This window comes from Zalophus californianus, chromosome 4 (assembly GCF_009762305.2).
Source record: "Zalophus californianus isolate mZalCal1 chromosome 4, mZalCal1.pri.v2, whole genome shotgun sequence".
Taxonomy (NCBI): Eukaryota; Metazoa; Chordata; class Mammalia; order Carnivora; family Otariidae; genus Zalophus; species Zalophus californianus.
Genome location: NC_045598.1, coordinates 12,181,306 through 12,205,980, shown reverse-complemented (window position 1 = coordinate 12,205,980; position 24,675 = coordinate 12,181,306). Strand labels below are relative to the sequence as shown.

At 54.1% G+C, this 24,675-nt stretch overlaps 1 protein-coding gene and 1 non-coding gene across 3 annotated transcripts in view; both read left to right on the top strand.

The window, feature by feature from the left end:
* Positions 1-6,852: 6,852 nt before the first annotated feature.
* PADI2 (peptidyl arginine deiminase 2) overlaps positions 6,853-24,675 on the top strand; it is a 39,430-nt gene continuing 21,607 nt past the window's right edge. The window contains exons 1-4 of one of the 2 annotated variants that reach the window (XM_027625645.2): positions 6,853-7,070; positions 17,162-17,345; positions 18,322-18,394; positions 24,508-24,569. In XM_027625645.2, the coding sequence (XP_027481446.1) occupies positions 6,979-7,070; positions 17,162-17,345; positions 18,322-18,394; positions 24,508-24,569 (411 nt within the window). In that variant the 5' untranslated portion in view covers positions 6,853-6,978. The remainder of the gene's footprint in view (positions 7,071-17,161; positions 17,346-18,321; positions 18,395-24,507; positions 24,570-24,675) is intronic. The other variant, XM_027625655.2, reaches the window with a different exon arrangement.
* Positions 11,696-11,828, top strand: LOC113917558. Its single transcript, XR_003518278.1, has one exon. It is a non-coding gene; the product is annotated as a small nucleolar RNA SNORA72 (small nucleolar RNA).

Below are 24,675 nucleotides of genomic sequence, written 5' to 3'. Positions count from 1 at the left end.
GATGTAGCAGGAATAATCACAGCGCCTGCCTCCGGGTAGTTGTGAATGCCCGAGAAGTAGTCTTATAAAAAGGGTTGTGGGGGGGTGCTTGTGTCACCCCTGCTAGATTGCTAGGATGGACTGTGTCTATGGACTCGTGCCCCTCCCCCTGCCCAGTTCAGTGATGATGCATGCTCAGGGATGATTTATTAAGTGCTTTTTAGAATGAATCAACAGCCCAGGCTCACAGGACCAAGGCGGTAAGACAACAGGACAGGCACAAAGGATGAGGCTCAGAGCACTTGGCCGACTGTGTGACCTTGGGCAGGTCGCTGTGCCTCTCTGGGCTTCACTCCCCCTTCTCTGGGCTGCTGTTGTCCCTCTCTCCAGGGAGAGGGTCCCACTCCAAGGGACCTGTCACTGACCTCACACAAATGGAGTCCCTAAGCCTTGACTCCAGCCATCCGGTGGGAGGAGAAGTTACCAAAAGCTAAAGGAAGGCGCTAAGACAAAGAAAGGCACCTTCCTTCCTTGATCTGGCTGGTACCATGCCTCACGTGAGAAAAACCTCCCTCCTCCCTGCTTCTAAGGTGGGGATCTGGCGCCACCTAGTGGTCATCCCTTCCTCCTCCGCCACCTTGTCCTTTCCGTATCTCTTGCTAGGGAGCCCCCTGATGCCTTTTGGGAATTCCAAGGCATTCCACTCTCTTCCCCAAATATTTACTATGTCTGGGCAGGAAGGCTCAACCCGGAAGAGGCAGGCATGAGCAAGGGGGCCACAGCTGCTGCCTAACCGTTTAGAAGAGGCTAGACCAGCACTTCCAACAGAAGTATGCAAGCCGCAAATGCACATCTCATAAGCAAAGTAAAACTTTCCCATAGCAACATTGTAAAAATCAAAACAAAGAGGTGCAAATCATTTTAATAACACATTTTATTTAATCCAATATATACAAAATATCATTTGCACATGTAGTCAATTTTTTAAATTACCTTTTTTTGCATACGAAGTCTCCAAAATCGGTGTGTATTTTACACTCACCATACATCTCAATTCAGACTAGCCCCAGTTCAGATGCTCAGTGGCCAGTGGCTGCCTACCACACTGCACACAGTGCAACAAATAGACTGAGTCCGTTTACTCTGGCCCCTTGGCAACTTTTCAGAGATTTGGCCCTTTACATACATTTTCTTTAGGATTTACCTTTGCAGCTTTGATTTCAGGGTGTGGAGGGGTTCATCCAAGTTCTGTCCTCCCACTGAGCTGGGTTTGAATCTTAATGACTGGGGATAAGATGCTGTGCAAGTCATTTTACCCTTTGAAATGTAAAATGAGGGTAATAAAAGTACTTACCTCTGAGGTTGCAGCAAGGATAACTGGCTGGAAATCAATGCCCCATAGTTGGTGACCTAAAGCACCAAAGCCTTAGCCCACTTTTTGGCACTTGTGACGGTTAATTTTATGTGTCCATTTGGCTAGGCTGTGGTGTCCAGTTGTTTAGTCAAACACCAGACTAGATGTTGCTGTGAAGGTATTCTTTTTAGATGTGGTTAACATTTCAATCAGCAGACTTTGAGAAAAGCAGATCACCTCCACACTGCAGGTGGGCCTCATTCAATCAGTTGAAGATCTTAAGACACAGGTTTCTCAGAAGTAAATCTGCTTCAAGATTGCAACATAGAAATTCTGCCTGGGTTTCCATCCTGCAGATTTCGGACTCAAGACAGCAACATCAAGTCTTCCTGAATTTCCAGCTAGCCTGCGGTCCTGCTCTACAAATTTCAGAATTGCCAGCCCCAATAATAGCATGAAGCAAACCCTTAAAATAAGTATCTCTCAGGGCGCCTGGGTAGGTCAGCTGGTTAGGTGTCTGACTCTTGGTTTTGACTGAGGTCATGATCTCAGGGTCATGAGATCGAGCCCCACATCAGGCTCTGAGCTCAGTGGGGAGTCTGCTTAAGATTCTCTCTCTCAGGGCACCTGGGTGGCTCAGTCAGTAAGCATCTGCCTTCAACTCAGGTCATGATCTCAAGGTCCTGGGATCGAGCCCCACATCGGGCTCCCCGCTCCGCGGGAAGCCTGCTTCTCCCTCTCCCACTCCCCCTGCTGTGTTCCCTCTCTCGCTGTGTCTCTCTCTGTCAAATAAATAAATAAAGTCTTTTAAAAAAAGATTCTCTCTCTCCCTGTCCCTCTCCCCCGCAGAAAACAATCAAACCATCTCTCCCTCTCCCTCTGCACACACACACACACACACACACACACACACACACACCCCTCCTGGAAAGCTTTCAAGGGTGAGTGCAGAGCAGGACGCACCTCTCTCACTCTGCCTACCTATGGTATTAAAGGTGAAATGACTGCTTTGTTCAAGCCACTTTATAAATGTAACAATGTAACATCCCAGCCCTTCCCTTCCCCTGAGTAGAATGGCTTACAGGACTGAGGGCTGAGGCAGAAGTGGAATTAATGCCCCATCCCTCCTTCACTGACTGGCCAGAGACCCCTTCCAAGTAGGGTGGGCTTTCCTGGGGAAAAGGGGATGTGAGGGAACAAGGAAAGACCCAGGGTGTGGGGAGCTGCTCTTGAGGGCAGGGTGGGGGAGGTCCCTGGGCACAGAGGAGCTGCCTTGGGGACGGATGCCCCATCATCTCCCCACTCTGGCCTCCTATCAGAATTCCCGTCAGAGTCAGCTCCACATGGCCGTCGGAGTGATTTTCCTAAAGCACCCATCATGACATTTGCCATGTTTCAAGGTCCTTGCAAGGCTTTCCTGTGACCTTAAGATAAAGCCAAATGTCCTTCCTATGACTTACAAGGCACTGTGTGACCTGGTCGTGGCCTGGCCAGCCCCTGCCCTACTCAAACCTTGGCCAGATGGAACTCACTAGACCCCAGTATGTGTGCTTGCCTCTGTCTGGGACTCTCCTTATCTCCTCCTCCCCTGCAGCACACCCTTCAGGTCTCACCTGGGCTAATGGCTCCCTCCCCTCATCTACAAGGCAGCCTTGCACTCCTCCTCTGGGTCCCCAAGCCCTGGCTTAGTGACCTCTCCAGAACTTCTGTAGAGAAGGGCCTTAGACTCAGGCATGTGCTTGGGTGGCTTTAGGGGGCCTAATGGTGATGTACAGGAGCAAATTTTGCCATCCCAAAATATGCCTTTTTGGCATATTGCTTATTTTAAACTGGTTATTTTTAAGAACCTGCAGACACAAGAGAAGTTCTGAAAACCACTAGAAGTTACCATTTTGTAAGAGACATTTGATGTGTATAAGGGAAACTCCATTTGTAAGAGTGTCTCCCTCTCTGTACCAGGAAGAGGGGGATGACTCTAAATCTCTAGAAACGCTATCAGTGGAAAAGGCTTGGACTTAAATCTGCCACAACCTGACCCTTGTTGACTGTGCTTTGCCTGGTCACCTCCCATAACTGACTCCCTACCCCAACACCTTCTTTTGTCTTTAATTGGAGATGGTATCTAAGGTGATGACTTCAGGCACTTCAGGAGCTATTCCGTTTGCCTGGGTCTCCCCCGTGTACAGAGAAGGTATACATGCTATTAAACACTGTTTGATTTTCTCTTGTTAATCTGTCTCATGTCAGTTTGATCCTTCGACCAGCTAGAAGAAATCCCGCCCCCCCCCCCACCCAGCAGTGATCAAGGGCTGATCACAGAGGACTGCTCCTGCCCTACCCTTCCCAAGAATGGCCACAGCTACCTGTTTTTACATCTCACACCACCTGGTGCCTGGTACAGCCTGGCACACAGTGACACTCGCTAAAGATCACCACTCCCTGCTCTGCATTCTTCCATTGCTGTCTTTGCTGTCTGGCTGGGTGACCTCTCTCCAATCTCTTCCCCTCTGGGAGTCTCCTTGGTTCATCAGAGCCTTGCTTTCATCCACAAACTCTGAAGTTCTGGACAACATAAAGGGGGATGATGATATCACCCTAGGAATGCATGTTCGTGATAAATTGCAGAGGATTTTTGAAGTGTTATAGAACAGCATGTACAGTCCAAAATGTGCATCTAGAAAACAATTACCATCTATTGGACTTAGTCGGAGCTGGACTCTGATGCATTAAGAATGTCACTGTGTGTACCACCTCATTAATCCTTACCACCTTGTCGGCTGGATACCCCCAGCAGGCCCTGTAAGGAAGAAGCAGCTAAGGTCCAGAGCAGCCCCCTAGCTAGCGAGGGGCAGAACTGGACTTGACCCCAGCTTTGCCAAGTCCAAAGGCCATGCATGCTCTTCACTGCCTGGCCAGTTGGTACCTCCGTGCAAATTGGGAATAATAATAGCTCCCACCTCATAGGGTTGTTGGAGGATTAAATGAGCTAAGAGGTGCAAAGCCCTGAGGGTGGCTCCTGGCAGAGCCTAAGGGCTCAGCCAGCACCGTCACCCACAGCCACACCAGACTGCCTCCAGGCGGGCCCTGCAAGATCATACTCAGAAAGAGTTAACGGTGGTGTCTCTCTGGTCCTGAGGTCCTGGGTGATCTTTTTTTTTTTTTTTTCTTTTTCTATACTAATCAGGTATTCGTTGTATATTTCTTTCTTTTTAAATTCTTGCATGAATGACGCCCTCAGTGAGCTGTCACTCTTCTTAAAGCAGGCCCATGAGATGTCTGAGTCACCTCCCCAAGGCCTGGCACAGGGAGACCCCCAGGGAAAGGATCATAGCATGGAACAGCTCAGAGGAGCCCTCCCGGCCCAGGCTCTCCAGCCACACGCTTGGCAGGAGCTGGAGTTGGGGGTGTGGAGTGCGGATCAGTACCAGGAACTGGCCCAAGCTAAGCCTCTTCTTTGTTGGCATTCCCCAAAAGGCACAATGAGATGCCTTGTGGCTCTTCCGGGCCCCAGGGGAGCGGTGGGAGCAGCCGTGATGCGTGAGACCTCCGGCCCTGAATCCACCAACAGCTGTGACCACTTCAGCTATTTTAAACCCTTGGGCACTGGGAGGCTCCCCGCACACCGAACAGGCGCTGTGACCCAACACCCATTGCAGGCCTTGAGCCAGGGGCAGGAACCTGAATGTGGGTCCACTGGGTCCAGGTTGGATTTTTTAAGGAGAGGGAGTTTCATCTCTTGAGTGCTTGCTTTGTACCAGGCACTGTGCTAAGTGTTTTCCACACGTTGTCTCATTTAATGCCATCCTCACATCTATGCTGAGACATCAGTCATTCACAGATGACAAAAACGAGGTGCCAAAGGGCAGGGCGAATTGCCCAGGGCTCCACAACGGCAGTGTCAACAAAGGAACTAGAACTTGGGTTTCTTCATCTACCAATTAAGAGACAGTGTTCCTTCTCCGCCCTTACCTGCCCGCCCCCCACCTTGCCCGTTCCCCTACGGGCCACAAAATTTCCTACCCTGGCCCCGCCACTCTCCGGAGCTGGGAGACTGAGGGCAAATTCCTTAACCTTTGTGCGGCTCGCTTTCTTCATCTGGAAAGTGGCAGGGTTATTGGGAGGGGCACAGTGATCCAATCCTAATACATGAAAAGCGCCGCTGGACCCGTGCCTGGCGCACAAGAAGAACGCATTCAGGGCCCGCTCACTCCTTCTCTCCGGGCAATCACCGCCCCTTGCCTGACGTTGTCACTATTCTGCTCCCCATCGTGACCTGCCAGGCCCCAGGGTGGGGGTGCAGCGTTCCTCCCCCCAACTCCAGGGCCCTGGTTCCCCCATGGGTGAGATGAGGGTATCATGCTTTGTGACCCCAAGAAGGGGGGACCTCTGGCATATGCCCAGTATCTGCCCCATAGTAGGGGCTCAAAAGTAATTCCAGTGGAGGGGTGCCCAGACAAGAGCCCACCTGGGGGAACCCTCAAAGTCAACTCCCAGATGCACAATCTTTCTCCTCTTTGGCAGGTAGCTGCCCTTGAGCTGTCTCCTGAGTCTCACTCCTGTCAAAAGTTACCAGGGTCTCCCTGGCTCTGTGAGCCTCTGGGGGCAGATGCCCCCCCCCAGCCCAACTCAGACCTTTCCCTTTGTCCACCCACATTCCTCCCAAATCCTGGCTACCCACGAGCCACCGGGCTCATCACCATCTCCTAATTTGGGCCGCCTCAAAAAGGCCGCTGGGGTCAGAGGCTGGGTGTATCTCAGCTCTGGGCGCTTGTGAGCCTCCATCCCCTCATTCAGGTGCACCCCTTCCCAGGGCTCCCATTCTCCCAGCAACACTACTCCCTTCTCAAACATGTACCCCCTCCAGCCTGCCCCCTCCTTCTTGTAACCTCTGTCCACTCCGGCCCCTTCTCGCTGAAGAAGCCACCCCGGGGCTCCCACTGCACACCCAGCCAGCAATGCCTTGGCTTGGCATTCTGACCCTGTAGGCTGCTGGGTTCCCCTGCAACCGCTCCCCATTCTCCCCGATCGGTGGGGGTGGAGGGGATGTCAGCTTGTGTTCGGCTCCCTGGCTTTGCTCCCAGGACTCCCTCTCCTCCCTTCCCCTTAGTTTGCAAACGCCTCCTTTAGAAAGGCTCAGGCCCGGACCCCAAGCTGGGCTAGTGCGCCCACTCCCTCTGGGCTGCCACCACTTCCTGTCCTCGCCCCTATGACGGCTCCACCGCTGCATTATCTGCCCTGAAAAGCTGGGGGCGCCCGGAGGGGAGGCTGGCCCTGCGTCCTGGCACCGGGTAGCTGGGAGCCCACTGAGAGTATGCTGAGCGAGTGAACCAAGCGTGGAAAGGAGGAAATTGGCAACCGCTGACTTCACCCGGATTACAGGCCGGGGGTTGGGGAAGGGGGGGCGGTGCGCGGGCGATGGGGGGGGCGGGGGGGAGTTGCGAGAAGTGTGGGGGCGTGGCCACGCTTGACGGACGGGCCCCCCGCCCCCTGCGAGAGGAGGCCGACCGGCCGCCCCGCCCACCGGCCGTAGATAAAGCAGAGCTCCGGGCCGCGGCGCAGGCAGCGGGAGTGGGCTCACCTGCCGCAGGTGCCCGGGGCGGACCCGACCTGGACCCTGGACGAGCGAGGACCGGCACTGCGGGAAGATGCTGCGCGAGCGGACCGTGCGGCTGCAGTACGGGAGCCGCGTCGAGGCGGTGTACGTGCTGGGCACTTACCTCTGGACCGATGTCTACAGGTGAGTGGGGCCACCGCGACGGCCTGAGACCCTCCCCCCCCCGACCCCAGAAATCCCGAGACCCTCCTCGGATGTGGGGACGCGACGGCCTTCCTCCAGCGCGAGTTGCTCCTCGTCCTGAGGCCCTTGCATCCGGAAATCCTAAGAAACTCACTCAGAAGCCTGACTGTCCTCAAACTGACAGCCTCCCGGAAATCTTGAGACCCTCTCCCACCCCGACCCAGACCCAGCTCCCTCGTCACCCCTTTCCCAGAGCCCCTCCCCTGGACCCCAGTCTTCCCAGGGTCTGACCCTCTGCAGCCCCTCTCCCAGGACAACCTGGGAGAACCCTAGTCTTTCCCCTTGCTCTCCCCTCAGCACCTCCCTTCCCCCCCCTAGGCTCCCCCTTCCTCTCAGAACCTTCTGACTCACCACCCACCTCAGATCAGCTGAGCTTCCTCCAGGATCTGCTGGGGGAGGGGGGGTGAGGGGGGGGCGTGGGGCCGGGCCAGAGGGGAGCTGCCTTGGGGTGGAATCTGGCCCTGGGGGTTACTCAGGCTCCAATTTCACCCTGTGGGGGCTGCTGGTGGTTGGCCTGTCCCCAGGCACTGGCTGTGAGCTCCATGTCCCTGAATGCCTTCCCCTGACTTCACCCTGGGGTTGGGGAGGACTTGGTTCTGCCAGGCTGGAGGGTGCAGGGGCAGGGTGTTTGGCAGAAGAGCGTCCCTGACGGCACCCTGTTCCCTCCCCCTGTCCTCTGGCCCACAAATTTGGGTGGGGTGCAGGATTTCTGAGACAGCAGGACATAGGGTGGGGAAATTGAGGTCATGCCCCTCCCCACTGCCCCCAGCCCCCAGGAAGCAGGCAAGTCCAAAGGTCCACCTCCTGTATTCTGTGGGGCATCCTTGCGAAGGTGTGGCTGGTGTGCATTAAGGGGTGGAGAGGGTCCCGGCAGGGTCATTCCATGAGCATTCTATCAAAGCAACACTCTATTCCAAGCATGCAAAATGTTTCCCCCTAGCTAGATGGGACGGGTCAGCGCTGACAGGAGGGAGCATGCAGGACTCTAAGGTGGGACCCCACGCTGATAACCTCAGGCAGGTCCCCTAACCTCTCTGTGCCTTGAGCTGAGCTGGAGGTGCCAATGTGCCTTATTGCTCCCAAATCATTCTGTCATCCAGAGCACCCCGCCTCCCCCAGACCCTCACCAAATCCCATCCCTGTGTCTTCCCACACACCCTCCCCAGCCCATCCTCTCGGTCACCTCCGGTGGCCCTGGCAGCCCTGCCCAGCCAGTCCCCTGCCACCTCTTCAGCAGGCACCAGCCATGCTGATACCATCAGGGCCCCAGCCTCCTTCTGTGAGGACAAGTGTCCCGTCACCATGCAGACCAGGGACCCTCTCCGCTCATCTGCCCCTGGCCTCAGTTGTCCGCACGGACACCTCAAGGGTGGTTTCTGAGGGTCATAACACAGCAGGGGACTGTGGGCCCGGCCTCAGTGGCCTGGAAGAGCTCCCCTCTTTTCCCCACCCCTGATCCTAAACCGGGCACTGCCAGGGAGCGGGCCAGGAGCCAGTGCACTGAGGTCTCTAAGCCTCAGCTGTCCCTATACCCGCCTGTTTGTTCACTGGGGCACTTTTGCTGCAGCCTGAAAGGCTGGCATGGTGCCTCTGGTGGGGGGATGGGGAAAAGAGGGGGGCCATGCTCGGGCCTCCTGCCCTGCCCTGTCCTGGAAGAGAGAGGCCCAGCCCCAGCAGGGGCAGTGCATGGGGCAGGGGTGGACTCCTCTTCCTCCCTCTGGCAGGGGGCAGAGGTGTGATGATCCCCTGTGTCCTTTCTCAAGAAAGCCACCACTGCCACGATGACCCCCGTCTCCCAGCTGCACTTCACTCAAGACCCCATCACCCCCAAGAGTAGAACCCCAAGAGTCTACACCAGCGCTGTCCAGCAGAAATAGCATGCCAGCCACAGAGAGTGGCAGGTGTACATTTAATTTCCAACAGCCACATTTTTTAGGATTCAAATAAAGAGGTGAAATTAATTTTCATAATATATTTTATTTAACCCAAGAGATCTAAAATACTAGTACTCCCATATCTAATCAATACCAAAATGATTAAGGAGATAGTTTACATTGTCTTTTTTCATACTAAGTCTTTGAAATCCAACGTGTATCTTATACGTAGGGCTCGTCTCAGTACAGACTCACTGCATTTCAGGTGCTCAATATCCACAGGTAGCTGGTTGTCCCTGTACTGAATAGCACACGCAGTGGTTCTGACCCTCGGCTCTAGTGCATATGGAGCCGGATAATCGTTTGCTGTGGGGGGCTGTTCTGTGCGTTGTAGAACGTTTAGTGGCATCCCTGGCTTCTTAACCCCTAGATGCCCGTAGTAACCCCCCTGCCACTGTGACAACCCAAAATGCCTCCAGATAATGCCAGCAGTCCCCTAGCAGGAGGATAAAAACACCTCCAGTTGAGAACCACTGGTCTAGTGGAAGGAAACCTCTTCTAGAACAAAGGAGATGGGGCTATTACTGCTCTTGTCACTCCTAGTATCCAGAGTGGTAAGAGCTAGTGTCAGTATGAATAATAGCAGGGATATTAGTGAGCACTTGGAAACCTAATGCATTCTCTTGTATCTTCCTCACCACAGACCTTGGGGGTCATGCTGAGATCATCCCATTTTGTAGACGAGGAAGCAGGGCTCAGAGAAGTGAGGCCAGTTGCCCGATGTCACACAGAATTCAGGTCCAGGTCTGTCTGACTCAGAACCCATGCTCTTAATCTCCACTCTCTTCTGTGTGACTTGAAAACTAGCAAGTTGAACTGGGTGACCCTCTCAGCCTGGGTCTCTTCCACCCTCCATTGCCCCCAAACACTTCACCCACCCCCTTTCAGAGTCCTTCTGGACTCAGACACAGGTTCTGACTCTAGACCCCACATGATGCCCCCCCCTACCCAGGGTCTCCAAGGAGACATCAAGGGGCAAGGCCTGGTGGACCCTGGGCCCAGTTAGTAAGGGAGTATGTTTGGACCCCTCACTTCCTGAGTGACAAAAGTGAATGAACAAGTCTCAACACCCACCCCCTTTCCCAAGGGCTTGGGCCCCCTTTCCTGAGATGCACGCGCTGCCCCCGTTCCCTGCAGACACACAGTCGGGGCTTCCCCTGTGGGTGAGGGGGTCACTCAGGGATTCCTCAGCAGACCCTATGGTTGACCCACCCTTGGGGGTGACGCCCTGACCCAGGCACATTCTGAGTGCTGGTTTCCAGCGAGCTATAAGTAAGTAAATGCACAGAAAAAAAGGAAGAAGGGATTTTTTTTTTTTCCTAGAGATTTACTTTGCAGCAGTTGTTAAAGGTACTTCCTGTTTCCTTCTCTCAGTCCCAAGCATCTTCTCTTAGATCTGGCACATGTATGCCTTGCCCACACCATCTCCCCGACAGTCCCTTTACCCGGCAGCTGCTTCCTCGCTGGGGCTGACCCGGGTCCCCATCTGCTTTGGGCTTGAACCTGGAGAGGGCACAGAGCGAGTGGCCTCTCCATGTTGGTTTCAAACTCCCTACTCATTTTGGTTTCTCTGCGGAAACACCCCCAGAGCCGGGAAGGATGAGAGAAAGGGCAACCTTGGAGTCAAGTAACGGGGTGATCACACTGTGCCTGACTGTGTGGGCACACAAACCGGGCTGTGTAGACAGCTTCTCCTCTCCCTCCCTTGGTTTATGCATCTGTCCAGGGGAGTGAGAGACATCCCCTTCTCTCTGGGGAAGAAACGTCAGGATCCGTTTCCTAAAGTCTGCAGGAGCTTCAGGGCACAGATGACCTTAACAATGGTCTCTTGCCTCTGCAGAGCACTCTCCTAATTACATTTGACCTCAGGATGAGGTGGGAGGTAGGAGCGATCCCCCACCCCCTCCCCTGGGATACCCCAAGGCAGAGGCTGGCCGGTCATTTTTCCTGACGGTGTCTTGCCCATCACTCTCTGGCAGAAGATAGGCAGAGGGTACTGGGGCAGGAGAAGCAGGCACAGTAAAATGCTGGGAAAACAGGGAAGGGCACAGAGATGTACCCCACCTTGGGGAAGAGCCTGGAGAATCAAAATTCACCATCTCACTCCCTTGACCCTTAGACTTCCTCCCCATTGCTCAGTTGGTGTGAGTGTTTTAGAAAGTATCCTTAGGACAAAGGCCAAGGAGGGGGGTGGTCTGTGATCCAGTTAGAAGCATTAGAGAAGTGGGGTGCCATGGTCTCCCCGTCCCTGAGAGATCCAGGCCCTGCCTCACTGATCCCATCTCCTGCCGACTACCCTGCACACACTCCACTCTGGCCACATTGGTTTTGTGGATGCTATTAGCTCTTGACCACACCAAGCTCATTCGTGCCACAGGACCTTTGTACGTGCTATTCCCTCTGCCTGGAGTACTATTCCCCAGACCTCTGCAAGCCTGACATTTCATCCATCAAGGCTTACTCAGACGTCACCTCCTCTGAGCAGTGTTCTTCACTACCCTCGTTTCGTGGTACCCCACCTCAAGCCCCAGGCACTCTCCACCTCTGTACCATTTTTCCTCTTTTATCCACCTCTTTCTCGTCTCTTTGTCCAATTCGCTCGTTCTCAAACTGTGATCCCTGGACCAGCAGCGGTAACAACAGCAGCTGGCAACTTGTTAGAAACGCAGTTTCCAGGCTACACATTCGTGATATTAAGACCGTGCCTGTGTCGCCAGGCCTTGGTCCTTCCCCAGGTCTGGTTTTATAAACACTGGTGACCAACCATGTCTGGTTTACATCATGCGTCTTCTGCGGGAAGTGCCTATGATTCTGGGTATCTGATCAACCTCAAGAAATGATAGCACATTTGGTGTCATAACTTTTGGGAAGATAACCCTTGTTAATTTGCCATTAGATGAATTCTAAAACTAAGAAAAGAAAGAAGTATAGTTTCTTTCCACAATGTAATATGTACAGCAAGTCATCACGTTGGGCACTTTAAATATATATAATTATATCTGTCGATTGTTCCCCCGCCAATTTGGGGGAGAAAAAGAAATATAAACCATGTTTCTCAGGCTCCACCCCAGATCAGCTAAGTCAGAGATGGGATGGTCCAACAGTCTGTATTTTAACAGGCCCTTCAGATAATGCTGACACACATTCCAAATTTAAGATCCGCTGGTCTAATTAATGCTTGCTGTCCTTCAGAGTATAGGGTTAGACCCCAGCTCCAATGCCCCTTCCTCCAGGAAGCCCTCCTTGACCTGCAGACCAGGGCTTCATGGCACCCTATGCTTCTATGTTAAAGCCATTCTCATCGCCAAAGCCACATCATCAGCTGTGTAACCCACTGAAAGTCTTCCTCTTCCACGAGAACGTGTGCCCCATGGGCCCAGGGAACATGTTCTCTCTTTTGCTGATCTACCCCTAGCACCTAGAACTGTTCCTGGCACATAGTAAGTCCTCGGTCAATATGTGTTGAGGGCATGAGTGACCACATAAGCAAGCCCTGCTCTTCCAGCCCTTCCTTCAGCAAACACTTTGAGCTACTATGAGCCTGAACTGGGCCAGGGGCTGAAACAGAAAGAAGAGACAAACCCCACCTTCAAGGAGCTACAAGGGAAAAAGACACGGATGGAGACAAATGTATTGAGTCGGGTCTTTAACGAGGGATGGTCAGTTGCCCGGCAGAGAAGTCAGGGAAAGGAAAGGTAGAAGGAACTGCATTTGCAAAGTGCCACAGTGAGCTGGGATAGTGCAGGCCTGAGAGGCTGGAGAGTCAAGCTGAGACCCAGGGGCTGAATGTCACTGGTTAGGTCCCAACTTTTATCGTATCGGCTGGCACTCAGGAGCCACTGAATATTTTCAAGCAAGCAAGTAACCTGATGTCTTTTTTTTTAATCCCTCTGGTAATACAGTTTGGGAAGCCAAGAAGGGTTGGTTCAGTCATTCATTTATTCCCAAAGTATATATGGAGCGTGGCCCTGTCCTGGACGCTGGAGTGCGATGGTCGGTGGGGCAGATGTCGCGGGGACTGGCAGCCTGTCCTGAGCTCGCTATCTTTAGCCTCCATCTCACAAGCAGGAGGTCATGGCCACCACCAGTACCCCCACTCTCTCCCTCGACACCATCCTGAGCCCCTCCCTGCAGCCTCCAGGGACAGTCAAGTTGTCCCCAGCCCCTGGGTCTCAGGTTTCTGGGGGATGAGTTCTGCAAGGTTCTTCCCGGGCACGGAGGCAAAGCCAGCAGGATCCGCAGGGGACAATGGGTGCCTTTGTTGCTTCTGCCAGGGCCGCTCCAAGAATAGCTGTTTGCTCAGCTCAGAGCAGGGCTGGTGCTGGGGTAGGAGGGTGTGGGGCCCTGGAGCTCCAATGCGGGCAGGGCGTTAAGCCCCTGAGCCTCTGGGGCCTCCTCCACTTTCTCCCTGGCCCAGAGGAATGAAGGTGGCAGGAGACATCGCTTAGAGCAACTATTGTCAGAGTCGGGTCCTAAAACTCATCCTGCCCCGTGAGTTTGTAAAGCATTCTTTTTCCTAAATAGAACTGAATGCAGAAACCCAATATGTAAAACCAGGTGAAATCTCAGTGGCTCTGCTTAAAGGAGAGTGGGGACCCAGCCAAGTGATCCCCAGCTTTTCCATGCCTCCCTCCTTACCTCTTTGTCCAGGTCTTGCCCCCTCTGCGCTGCCCGGATGGCAGCCACCACCCCTACCCAGTGCCACACGCCACATTCCCATGTCACACTTGGTGAAACAGAGGGAAAGTGCCTTGCCCGAGACCATCCAGCAAGTTGATGGTCAAGGCTGGGACTTACACTAGAGGTGTATTTCCCTGACCCGAGCCCACCCACCATTGCTCAGACTAACCATATTCCACATGTAGTGCTAATAACTTAACATTTTTCTTTACATCAACTCACATTTTATTACTTTGTTTTTTTTTTAAGATTTTATTTATTTATTTGAGACCACATGAGAGAGAGCAGAGAGCACAAGCAGGGAGGGCAGGGGGCAGAGGGAGAGGGAGAAGCAGACTCCCTGCTGAGGGACTCGATCCCAGGACCCTGAGATCATGACCTGACCTGAAGGTGGATGCTTAACCGACTGAGCCACCCAGGCGCCCCTATTACTTTGTTTTAAATGGAGATCTTATGGGGTGTCTGGCTGGCTCAGTTGGCAGAGCGTATGACTCTCGATCTCAAGGTCATGAGTTTAAGCCCCACATTGGGCATGGAGCCTGCTTTACAAAATAAATAAATGGAGATCTTATATTATTACCATAAGTAGCAATCAGTGGCCATAAAAAGATAACACGTTTAATAAATACATAAACCTTCTTTTCGATTGTGCATCCCTGTGCCACCTGGCGGCATCTGACACACGCACCCTCTGGGCAATGCCACCAGGCACTCTAAGCATCTTGCCTCTGTCCCGCTCGGCTCCACCCTCTTTGCTGGGGTGTGTGCAGTGTGCCCAGCCCTATGCTGGACTCTGAAAGAGGAGGGATGGAAGAGACCAGACCTGCCCTCAGGGGCTCTCAATCCAGAGGAGGACAGGTACCCCACGGCAACACCCTGAGATGAAGGGCTGCCCCTGCCCGGGGAGGGACGAGGGGCAGAGCCTGTGGGGCAGCGGGGATGGGCGGGTGTCTTCCAGGTCAGCAGATGGACACTCAAGTCTCCCTCAGCGACTCAGTGGCAAAATTGGACCCAAACCCACATCTTATGCGAAAGTACCCCCAATCCAGGGTTTTTGCTGAGACTCCGCTTCTCCTACTGATGGGTGTGGACAGATGGCAGCAGACCATTGCCAACGAGTGTCCAGCCTCCGATCGGCCCAGTGGCCCCGTGAGGGGCTAGGGAATTTAGAAGGGGGCAGATGGACAAGAAACAGGGTGGCTCCGGAGCTTTTTTTCTCAAGCTCCTCTCCCAGGCCCGGGTGTGGACTGCCAGGCCCTTGCCCACACTCTCCCGCAGTGGCCTCCAGACCAGTGGTCTTTACCAGCAGCCCCTACAGTCGGTAGCCTGGGTCCTCAGAGAGACCCTGCAGGACTCACACTCATGGCCTTAGCCACCCCAGGGCTCTCACCAGCAGGCCACACTGCTGAATGTCTAGACCAGTGGTCCTCAGAGTGTAGGCCTGGGCCAGCATCACCAACCGTTCCTGGAGATGGGGTCCTCACTGCAGACCTATCGGATCTGAAACTCTGAGGAGGGGTCCAGCAATGGGCGTGTGGACAAGCCTTCCAAGTAATGCTGCTGAGCTCTGAGAACCCCTGGTGGGAACCTCTCATCCAGCCTGACCTCTGCCCTGCCAGCCAGACTCTCCAGGGAAAGGATCTACAGATCTCTAGCCTTAACAAAACAAAAAACAAAAACCCAGAGATTTAGACTGCACCCCTGGCTGATTCTGACGCCCAACCATAGCGGAAAACTATTCTGGAACCCAGGAGCGCCAGGCCCTCAGAAGAGCTGATGCGGTTTTGAGGCAGATGCTTGTACCTATAACTTAACCCCTGAGGATCCCACTTAAACCCCTCTGAGCCCTCTTCAGCCTCTGGAAACCTTCAGACCGGGGACTGGATTTAGCAAACCTGTCTGCCCTGAGCACCTTCCTCCCCCAGTCTCCCCATCCTTCCTATCACCTCCCCTTAAACCAGTGTCTCAAACCAGTAACAAAACACCGTGGGCTGGGTGGCTTAAACAAAGAAATGAATTTCTCACAGTCCTGGAGGCTGGAAGTCCGAGATCAGGGGCCAGTGTGGTCGAGTTGGAGTGGGAGCTCTTCCTGGCCCACAGGCGACCACTTTCTCACTATGAGCTCATACGGCCTTCCTTGCAGTGCAGGAGAGAGAAAGATCTCTCTCCCCCTTCTTACAAGACGACCAGTCCTATTGGATCAGACTTCATGCTCATGACTTCATTTAATTCTATCTTCTGAAAGCCCTCTCTTCAAATGCAATCATGTCGGGCAGCGGTCAGGGCTTCGGCATATGAATTTGGGGGCACACAGACATGCATATAGCAACCGGATCAAATCAGTCTGTTTCCTGCCCTGAAATCTTCATGGCTTTTCAAGAATTCCGAAAGCACTAGGGCGCCTGGGTGGCTCAGTTGGTTAAGTATCAGCCTTCGGCTCAGGTCACGATCCCGGGATCCTGGGATTGAGCCCCGCCTCTGCCTGCTGCTCCCCCTGCTTGTACTTGCTCTCTCTCTGACAAATAAAAAAAAAAAAAAAAAAAAAAAGAATTCCAAAGGTATCAGCCTTTAATAGAACACCACTCCAGAACCCCTAGGAATAACTCAGCCCCTAGGAATGACTCTCAGAGGAGGGAGTTCCAAGCTGGGAAAGAAAGTGTGGTGGGAGGGAGGGATCTTTGTGACAGAGCCAGCCCACCCCTGCCCTTTGAGGCCCCAAGTCCCAGGCTCCTTCCCTGGGCAAACCCAGCGCTTTGACACCTGCCTCATGCCCTTCAGTCAAGTTCTGCCTGCAGTTCGCACACTGGATTGCGGGTGGGCGCTGCCTTTGGAGCCAACTCATTTCTTGGTCTGGGCCTCAGTACGTGCACCCTTAGGGCCCCACATGGCTGTCCATCAGAAGCACAAGGAAGCCTGTTAAGAATTCAGATCCCCAGGCGCCTGGGTGGCTCAGTCGTTAAGCATCTGCCTTCGGCTCAGGTCATGATCCCAGGGTCCTGGGGTCGAGCCCCGCATCAGGCTCCCTGCTCGGTGCGGAGTCTGCTTCTCCCTCTCTCTCTCCCTCTGCTTGTGTGCTCTCTCTCTCCTTCTCTGTCAAATAAATAAATAAGATCTTTAAAAAAATAAAATAAAAAATAAAATAAAATAAACAATTCAGATCCCCAGGCCCTGCCCCCGAACATTCTGGCTCAGTGGGTACAAGACTGGCCCAAGGAACCTGTATTGTTACCAAGTATCCTCCCCACTACCGGGTGATTGCAGTGCAGCTGGGCCCTTGGGCGTCCCCCAGACCTGGCCACCCGGGGGGGGGGGGTGCCCCTTGCAGCCCCGCCCTTCCAGGAGTTCTTTTTGGAAGCCCTTCATTCCACCCGCCCTGGAATCCCCCCCTCCATGACCCTCTCTCCTCTCTCCCGACAGCGCAGCCCCAGCCGAGGCCCAGACCTTCAGCCTGAAGCACTCAGAGCGCGTGAGGGTGGAGGTGGTGCATGATGGGCAGGCCGAGGAGGTGGCCACCAACGGCAAACAGCGCTGGCTTCTGTCACCCAGCACCACGCTGCGGGTCACCATGAGCCAGGCGAGTGCCGAGGCCAGCAGTGACAAGGTACCCTGGCTGGGGAGGTCCTCGGAGGGTGGCGGGAACCCGGGGCCAAGCTAGAGCAACACCATCCAACACAAACAGAATGCGAGCCACACTTGTCACTGCCACATTCCTAGTGGCCACACTCAAAGAACAGAAAGAGACAGGTGGGCTCCATTTTAGTAGTGCATTTTCCTTAACTCCATAGATCACCATGTTATTATTCTGACATGATACCAACATAAAAAAAAAAACAATTCATGAGCTAGCGTACGTTCTTTTTCATACCAAGTCTCTGTCAAACTTAGAGCACATCTCAGATCAGATTTGCCATGTGCATGTGCGCAGGACACACCTGTGGCTGGTGGCTGCTGGACTGGAGGCAAGCTCAAGGCCAGACCGTGGAATGATGGCTTCGTGGAAGGTTAAAGCTGTGGGCTGCTTAGTGATATATTAGAATCACTGGAAGTTACAGCCCCAAACGTCCTTGGCCTCCTTGTGTATTAAATGGGGTGCCAAGTGCCCATGCAGCAGGGCGATTTGCCCAAGTGATGAAGCTGAGACCAGACATCTCTTCTCTGGCTTCTCTAGTTATGAACCTCCCCATGCGCCCTGTGGTAGTGATGGCACTGGGCATTATCCAAAGAAAACAACCTCAGCCCCGCCCCCTGGTGGTTTAGCAGGAGCAAGTCACACACCATGGCAGATGGGGGAGGGGGCGCGGGGGCAGGCAGCAGAATGCACCAGGGGTCATAGGTAAGCAGTCAGCACCCTGCATGCCCTCTGAGAGGAGGGGAGCCCCCTATCTCTTGGATAATTTGAGAGAAGCAGCCCACCAACCCAGGAATGCTTCCTGGAGGAGGGGGTTTGGATGTTTGGGGAGAATTGGCTTGACAGGCTGTGAGAGGTGAGTCAGGGAGGGTGGTCACTGCAGATTTCCCCACCTGTGATCTGTGATCTCTGCTCTTCTCTCCCTCCCAATGAACCCCTCCCTGCCAAGGTCACCGTCAACTACTACGAGGAGGAGGGGAATATGCCCATTGACCAGGCTGGGCTCTTCCTCACGGCCATTGGTAAGTTGATGTGGCTGTGGCCTGGGTGCTTTGCTCCCCAGGGGCTGACGCTGCTGCCCTTCTCAGCAGCACTTGGCCTGTTTCCCATGCTGCAGACCTGGCACTCGGAGCTTCCTCTGAATAATGCAGGACTGAGAAGTGATGCCACACATGCCCAGATCCTTCTGTCCCGGGGTGAGGGCTGTCCTGCAGGAGGAGGCATACCCTGGTCTGCCAGCACCTCGCCCCCAGTGTCAGCATCCCCACCCCAGGCTCTGTGGGCCACTGAGAAGAGCAAAGTCTGTTCCTCCCCGCCTCTCCCCTGCAGCCTGGAGAAGAGCTTGCCTCTCATAGCGAGGGAAATGGCCGGTCTGCTCTGTCCCTGACAGTCCCAGCTACCCCCTTGCCCTCCCTAGACCCTGCCCTGGGAACACAGAGAGGAACTCCACCTAGTGCCAGCCTTTCATTTGGCATTGAGGACAGGGAGGCTCAGAGAGGTTAGGGAACTTGTTCTAAGTCACACAGCAACTCCCTGGCAGGTTGGGTCCAGGGCTCAGGGTGGTTCCCCTCCCGGGGTCTTCCCATCTGCACAGCACTCCCCTGCCTGGGTGCCAGGGCTCGTGGGGTGTGGTCTTCTTCAGTCACTCGACTCTCCTGCAGGTGAGGTGTTACTTTTATATCTTCTTTTTCATTTTAATTACATAATGTTTAAGCCAGGAGGACTCGGTCGTTCTATCTGTCCAGCCTTAATTTAGCATTGATAGAGCTGCCACATGGCAGGGAGAGAGAACTATCAGCTATTGAGAATGTCTTCCATTTATTCAACACCCACTCTGGGTCCTGGACGGTGCTGGGTGCTTCGAGGAGGAGAAGGAGAAATACCTGACCTTTCTTGAGCACCGACCGTGTGTCGAGCTCTAATCCTTTACTGTTACAATCTCTGTCCACTCTCCCAGCTATGCCCAGGATAGGCAAGGGGTCTCAGAACTTCCCCCAGAAGACAACTAATTCCCACAACAGCTTCTCCTCCTCCAGCCACCAAAGTAGGCTCCACAGCGGCGCTCCTCCTGTTTGCTGGTCACCCTGACCCTCTTTCTGCACCGGGGGAGTGCCCAGCCTTGGGGTGGGGTCCTCGGGACACCCTCAGGGGGCCCTGAGAGAGGCAACAGACCCTCCCGATTTGCAGTGGAGGGCTGGCCCGCCCCTCACATGCACACATGGCCCCCGGGGCATCTCAGATGACCGGCCCTGAGGAAACCTAATCCCACCGAGACAGGGACACCTGAGGACGTGAACAGGAAGGGCAGTGGCCCGAGGCCTGTGAGGATGTGTCCCAGAGGGCTGACTCCACCATGAGCGAGACTTGCCCCAAAGCCAGGCAGACAGGATAGATGGCAAAAAGGTGCCCCATGAGGAGGCAGGACTGGAACCCCCGCCCCCCCGCCTTGTCTGAAGGACTGTGGAGCTTGTGCTCAAGGGAGCAGCAGGGCTGAGACCCCCAGAAGGCACTAACTACGCTTACGGATATTCGGGTTCCATGGACCAGTAAAATGCCCACCCCACCCCCCAATAGTAAGCCTGACAATGTTGATGCTTGGCCAAAAAGAAAAAAATATTAATAAAATAATTTGCCAACAATTATCACCATCATTCTAACATTTTCGCACCTAAAAAGTAGGCAGAGGAATCATTCCAGAATAGAAGACCGTAATTTACGTTGCAGAAATAAAGTCTTGTGGAAACCTCACCCACTGAACTTACAGTTCCTGTTCCACCAGGGACCCTGGTGGAAATTGGTTCCTCTTAGAGTCCACTGGTCTGTCTGACCCTCTGGGTCTTGTCTTCCTCAGGTATCTACCCCAGGGGCCCTGAGCCCGACGTCCTGAGTATTCACCACCCCTTCATAGGGAGGGCACCTCAGAAGCAGGAACACCCCGAAAGTTCTGGGATGGTGGGGCTGCTCCCCCAGGGACATATCAGAGTCCATCAAACCCTAGTTCTGCCCTGAGCCCACCCTGAGCAGAAACAGCCCTGGCTGCAGAGTAGACATAAATTAGTCCAAGTTCTGGTTCTGCCCCTCCAGCCACATTGTGACCATCACCGCCTTGAGCCCCAGGTTCCTCATCTGCGCAGAGGGCTTCACCGCGCCCTCGTGCACAGTGCTCACAGGGATCCGATGGGAGGGTGTGTGCAAGGGGTAGATGCTCAGTCAATACATGTTCTTCTCTCCCTTCTGCTTGGGGTAGCCACATCTTTCCTCCGCCTAAGCCAAGTTGAAGAACTGTATTGTCCCTTGGTCTTGCTCCTGGGATTTGAAAACAAACCCATGGTGCCCTTGGCCAAACCAGGCCCCGGGGCTTGGCTCCCAGTCCTGCCAAGGACGTGCTGTGTGACTTTACCAAGCAGCCCACCCCTCAGGACCTCACTTTCTCCCAGCTGTAAAATGAAGGCTTCCCGCCTGTTGGTCCCTCAGGGCCTTCAAGACTCCAGGTAGGGCTGAGTTGCAAAGCCCTTCCTGTGAAGGGGACCGTGGGAGGGGAGGACCGGGAGAGGGAAGAATGGTCTCACCCTCTTGGCTGTGGTCCTGGCAGCAGGAGCAGGACATGAGCCTTGAGAATTTTTAGCATCATCCTAAGGACCTCATTTCTTGTGCCCCCTCCCCAGGGCCTAGGATAATTGCCCTAGTTGGCTGTGAGGGAGAAAGTCCTTCCTTCCCACCATACCCCAAGCTGCCCAGTTACATGAGAAGGGCCGGCACCCTGCCCCTGGGGGCCCGCCTGCCAAAACGCTTATGCCTCTGTGTCAAGCCTGAAGCCTCGGTGTCTAGATCCTCAGGGCAGACTACCTTGAACTCAATCCCAGTGACATTTCCCATAAATCTGCCCCGTACCCCAGGTGCAACCTGATGCCTTGGGGCTATTCTGGGGAGCTGAGGTAGGATTCCGAGCCTCTGGGAAATGTCATCTGGAGCCCAGATGCCCCAAAACAGATGTCCTCACCCTTCTTCCCTGCAGGGATGACGGAGGGCAGAGCTCTGGGTGGGTCATGACTGACGGCCCTGTTTTCTGTCCCTACAAGGACCATCCTGTTGAAACCCAGTTAAATTGAACATTAGAGGAAACTTCAAAGAGGAGAAGCCCTGGAGGTTGGGAGGTGGGTGATAAGAGAGCCCGATGACATAACGTCTAAATTTTATAAGGGGAAGTCAGTGAAACTTGTCTGAAGTTAATAAATCAAGGAAGAGCACTAAGTATTATGGAGATTGCCTCAGGCAGGTGAGAGGATGGGATGGACAGGAAACTGCTATTTTTTAGACGCTGTTTGGTGCTATTTGAGGTTTGTTTGTTTTTTTGGGGGGGGTTGCATTTTGTGCAAATATTACATCGATAAAATTTTTTTTAAATATTTTATTTATTTATTTGACAGAGAGAGAGAGAGAGAGTTAGCGAGAGCAGGAACACAAGCAGGGGGAGTGGGAGAAGGGGAAGCAGGTCTCCCGCTGAGCAGGGAGCCCGATGCGGGGCTCGATCCCAGGACCCTGGGACCATGACCTGAGCCGAAGGCAGATGCTTAACGACTGAGCCACCCAGGCGCCCCACATCGATAAAATTTTTATTTTTTTAATTTTCTTAAAGATTTTATTTATTTATTTGAGAGAGAGAGAGTGAGCGAGAGAGAGAGAGCACGAGCAGGGAGAAGGGGCAGAGGGAAAGGGAGAAGAAGCCTCCTTGCCAAGCAGGGAATCTGATGCGGGGCTCGATCCCAGGACCCTAGGATCATGACCCGAGCTAAAGGCAGATGCCCAATGACTGAGCCACCGGAGCGGGCGCCCCTACATCAATAAAATTTTTAAACTTAAGGAATTTATCATGAAGTAAAGCACAGTTAAGTGCTTCATAATGTTTCTCCTGTGACCTACTGTGTTCATGGACCCACCAACAGCCATGGTGTGGTGCCACCTTGACCTAGAGACGAAAGTCCCAGGGCTGCCAGGGTGGGGATATGGCCAGCTCCTCTGGGAATGGCCTTAAGGGGAGTAAGTCTTGGGTCTTTGAAAGCGGTCTTAGGTTTTAGAAACAGCCCAAGGTGGAGATCAGCCTGAGTCGGTGGAGAGGAAACAGGCCAAGGTGGAGATCAGCCTGAGTTGGTGGAGAGGAAACAGGCCAAGGTGGAGATCAGCCTGAGTCGGTGGAGAGGAAACAGGCCAAGGTCAGCGGTCTGGAGTCAGAGGCCCAAGTGGGGTACCTGGTTCTGCACTCTCTGGGGACTTTGTGGGCACTTCCCTGCAGGGTGCCTTGGTCTCATCCGTATGGTGAGGGTGGCTGGGTGGGTGATAACTCTCCCTGCTGGTATGATTGAGGGGAGAACACGCTAGGGGAGGTGCTCTGCCTCCGGCAAAGGGAACTGCACACACAGAAGAGATTGTTATCTGGAAAAGTAAAGACAGAGATTCCTTAGGGAGCCCAGGTCTCTGGCTGGTTCCCAGGGAGGAGCTTCAGGAAGCCACCTCCCTGAAAGGCAGCATTCACTGGGGAGTGTCCAGTTGGAAAGTTCATGAAGGTCTGGAAGCCAAAATTAATACTGTTCCTCCATCTGAGGCTTCAGTCTCTTTAACAGCAGCTGGTGGTACCCGCTTCCTCACTTTGTCCCTAGAATCCTTACCCTGCACCAGCCTCCAGGTTATCAGCCCAGTTTGCTGACAGGTGACATCTCTGAGGCTGGGTTTGCTCACCTCTACAGTGGCAACAATAATATTTATGTCATAGGACTGGGTACTCCAGGGCAGGCAGTGTGCCCCGAATGCCCACCAAGGGGTCCCCATGCCTCGTAGAGTGCCTGGAAAACAGAGGATGCTCAATGGTGATTTGCTGAGCAGATGGTATCAATGGGAGGAGCTTATCTAATCATGCATGTCCTATGGCACCCGACTGACAGCTGGGCTGCAGAGGCTGGACACTGGGGTGCTGCCTCTCCCAAGGACCAAGCGCCCTAGGAGTTTCCCCCATCCTGCCTCCTAGACCCAGAAAGGCTACATTCAGGGAATGGGGCTGTGAGCAAGGAGAGGACTTGAGTATTATCCCCAGGGTGAGCCGCCTCAGGGAGGGTGACATCAGCGGCCCTTCCTGTGCCAGGACCCTCCTCCCCCCCCCCCCCCCGATCCAGGGAGAGAGCAGGACTGCCAAGGGAACAGACCAGGAATGCATTCACTCCCATCCAGCTCCCGCCTCTGTCCAAGTCATGCTCCGCATGAGACGGAGCCCACGGAGCAGCTCAAAAACCTAGACTCGGTTCATCCCATTGTGTGACACTCCCATTACCTTGGGACAACCCCCTGCCCTGCCCTGCCCTGCCCTGCCCTGTTAGTCTCTAACTCGGGGCCATTTGGCCTCCCAAGGGACATTTGGCAATATCTGGTGACGTTTTGGTTGTCACAATTGGGGGATGTTACTGGCACCTGGCAGGCGGAGGCCAGGGATAATGTTAAACATCCTCCAAAGCAGGTAGGGAAACTAGGAGAAAGAGAAGGGAAACTAAGAGAAAGAATAAACAGAGACCCCAGTCTGGACCCTCTATCTGACAACCTGGCTTTCTTGGGCACCCTCAGATCGAGAGGGCTTGGAGACCCAGCTTCCCACCCAAAGTAAAACCCTGGTGGGAGGCAGGAATTCTAGAAGAGATCACGCACAAATGCATGTGTGCATACCACCAGAACAGACTGAGAAAGGCGGTCAGGAACTCCTATGAGAGTTTTCCAAACATGAGCTTCAGGTCAGGCCAAACGCACCGTGTAGGGCACATGACTTGGCGTCTCTGAGCCAAGGCTCCTGGCTCTTTCCAGTGAGGTTCATCCCATGCACCACCCAGAACCGCCTGCAGAACCATGAAGTGTTGGGGGGCGGTCCCCTGCCCTACCTGCTAGCCCCTCTCCAGTCTGTCAGGTGTCCGCTTGTGTCCTCCATCAGGCGGTGGGAGGTTGGGGCAGGGGCTGCATAAGATGGCAGCAAGCCCCACCCCTTCCAGGGACCAAGCGAATGTGTGAGCTGCACCCTAATCACACAGGGCTTCCTCCCGGCCCCAGCCCCGCCCCACCCTGTCTGGCAGGCTCCACAGCTCACCTGTGTGTCTGTCCCCAGAGATCTCCCTGGATGTGGATGCAGACCGGGACGGCATGGTGGAGAAGAACAACCCAAGAAAGGTACTGAGTTACCAGGGCACACGGACCTGGACTAGGGGGCTCCCGGGGCGCGGAGCCCCAGGATGGATGCTGCAGGCAGCCATGGTCCTCCCCGCAAGCACAGACA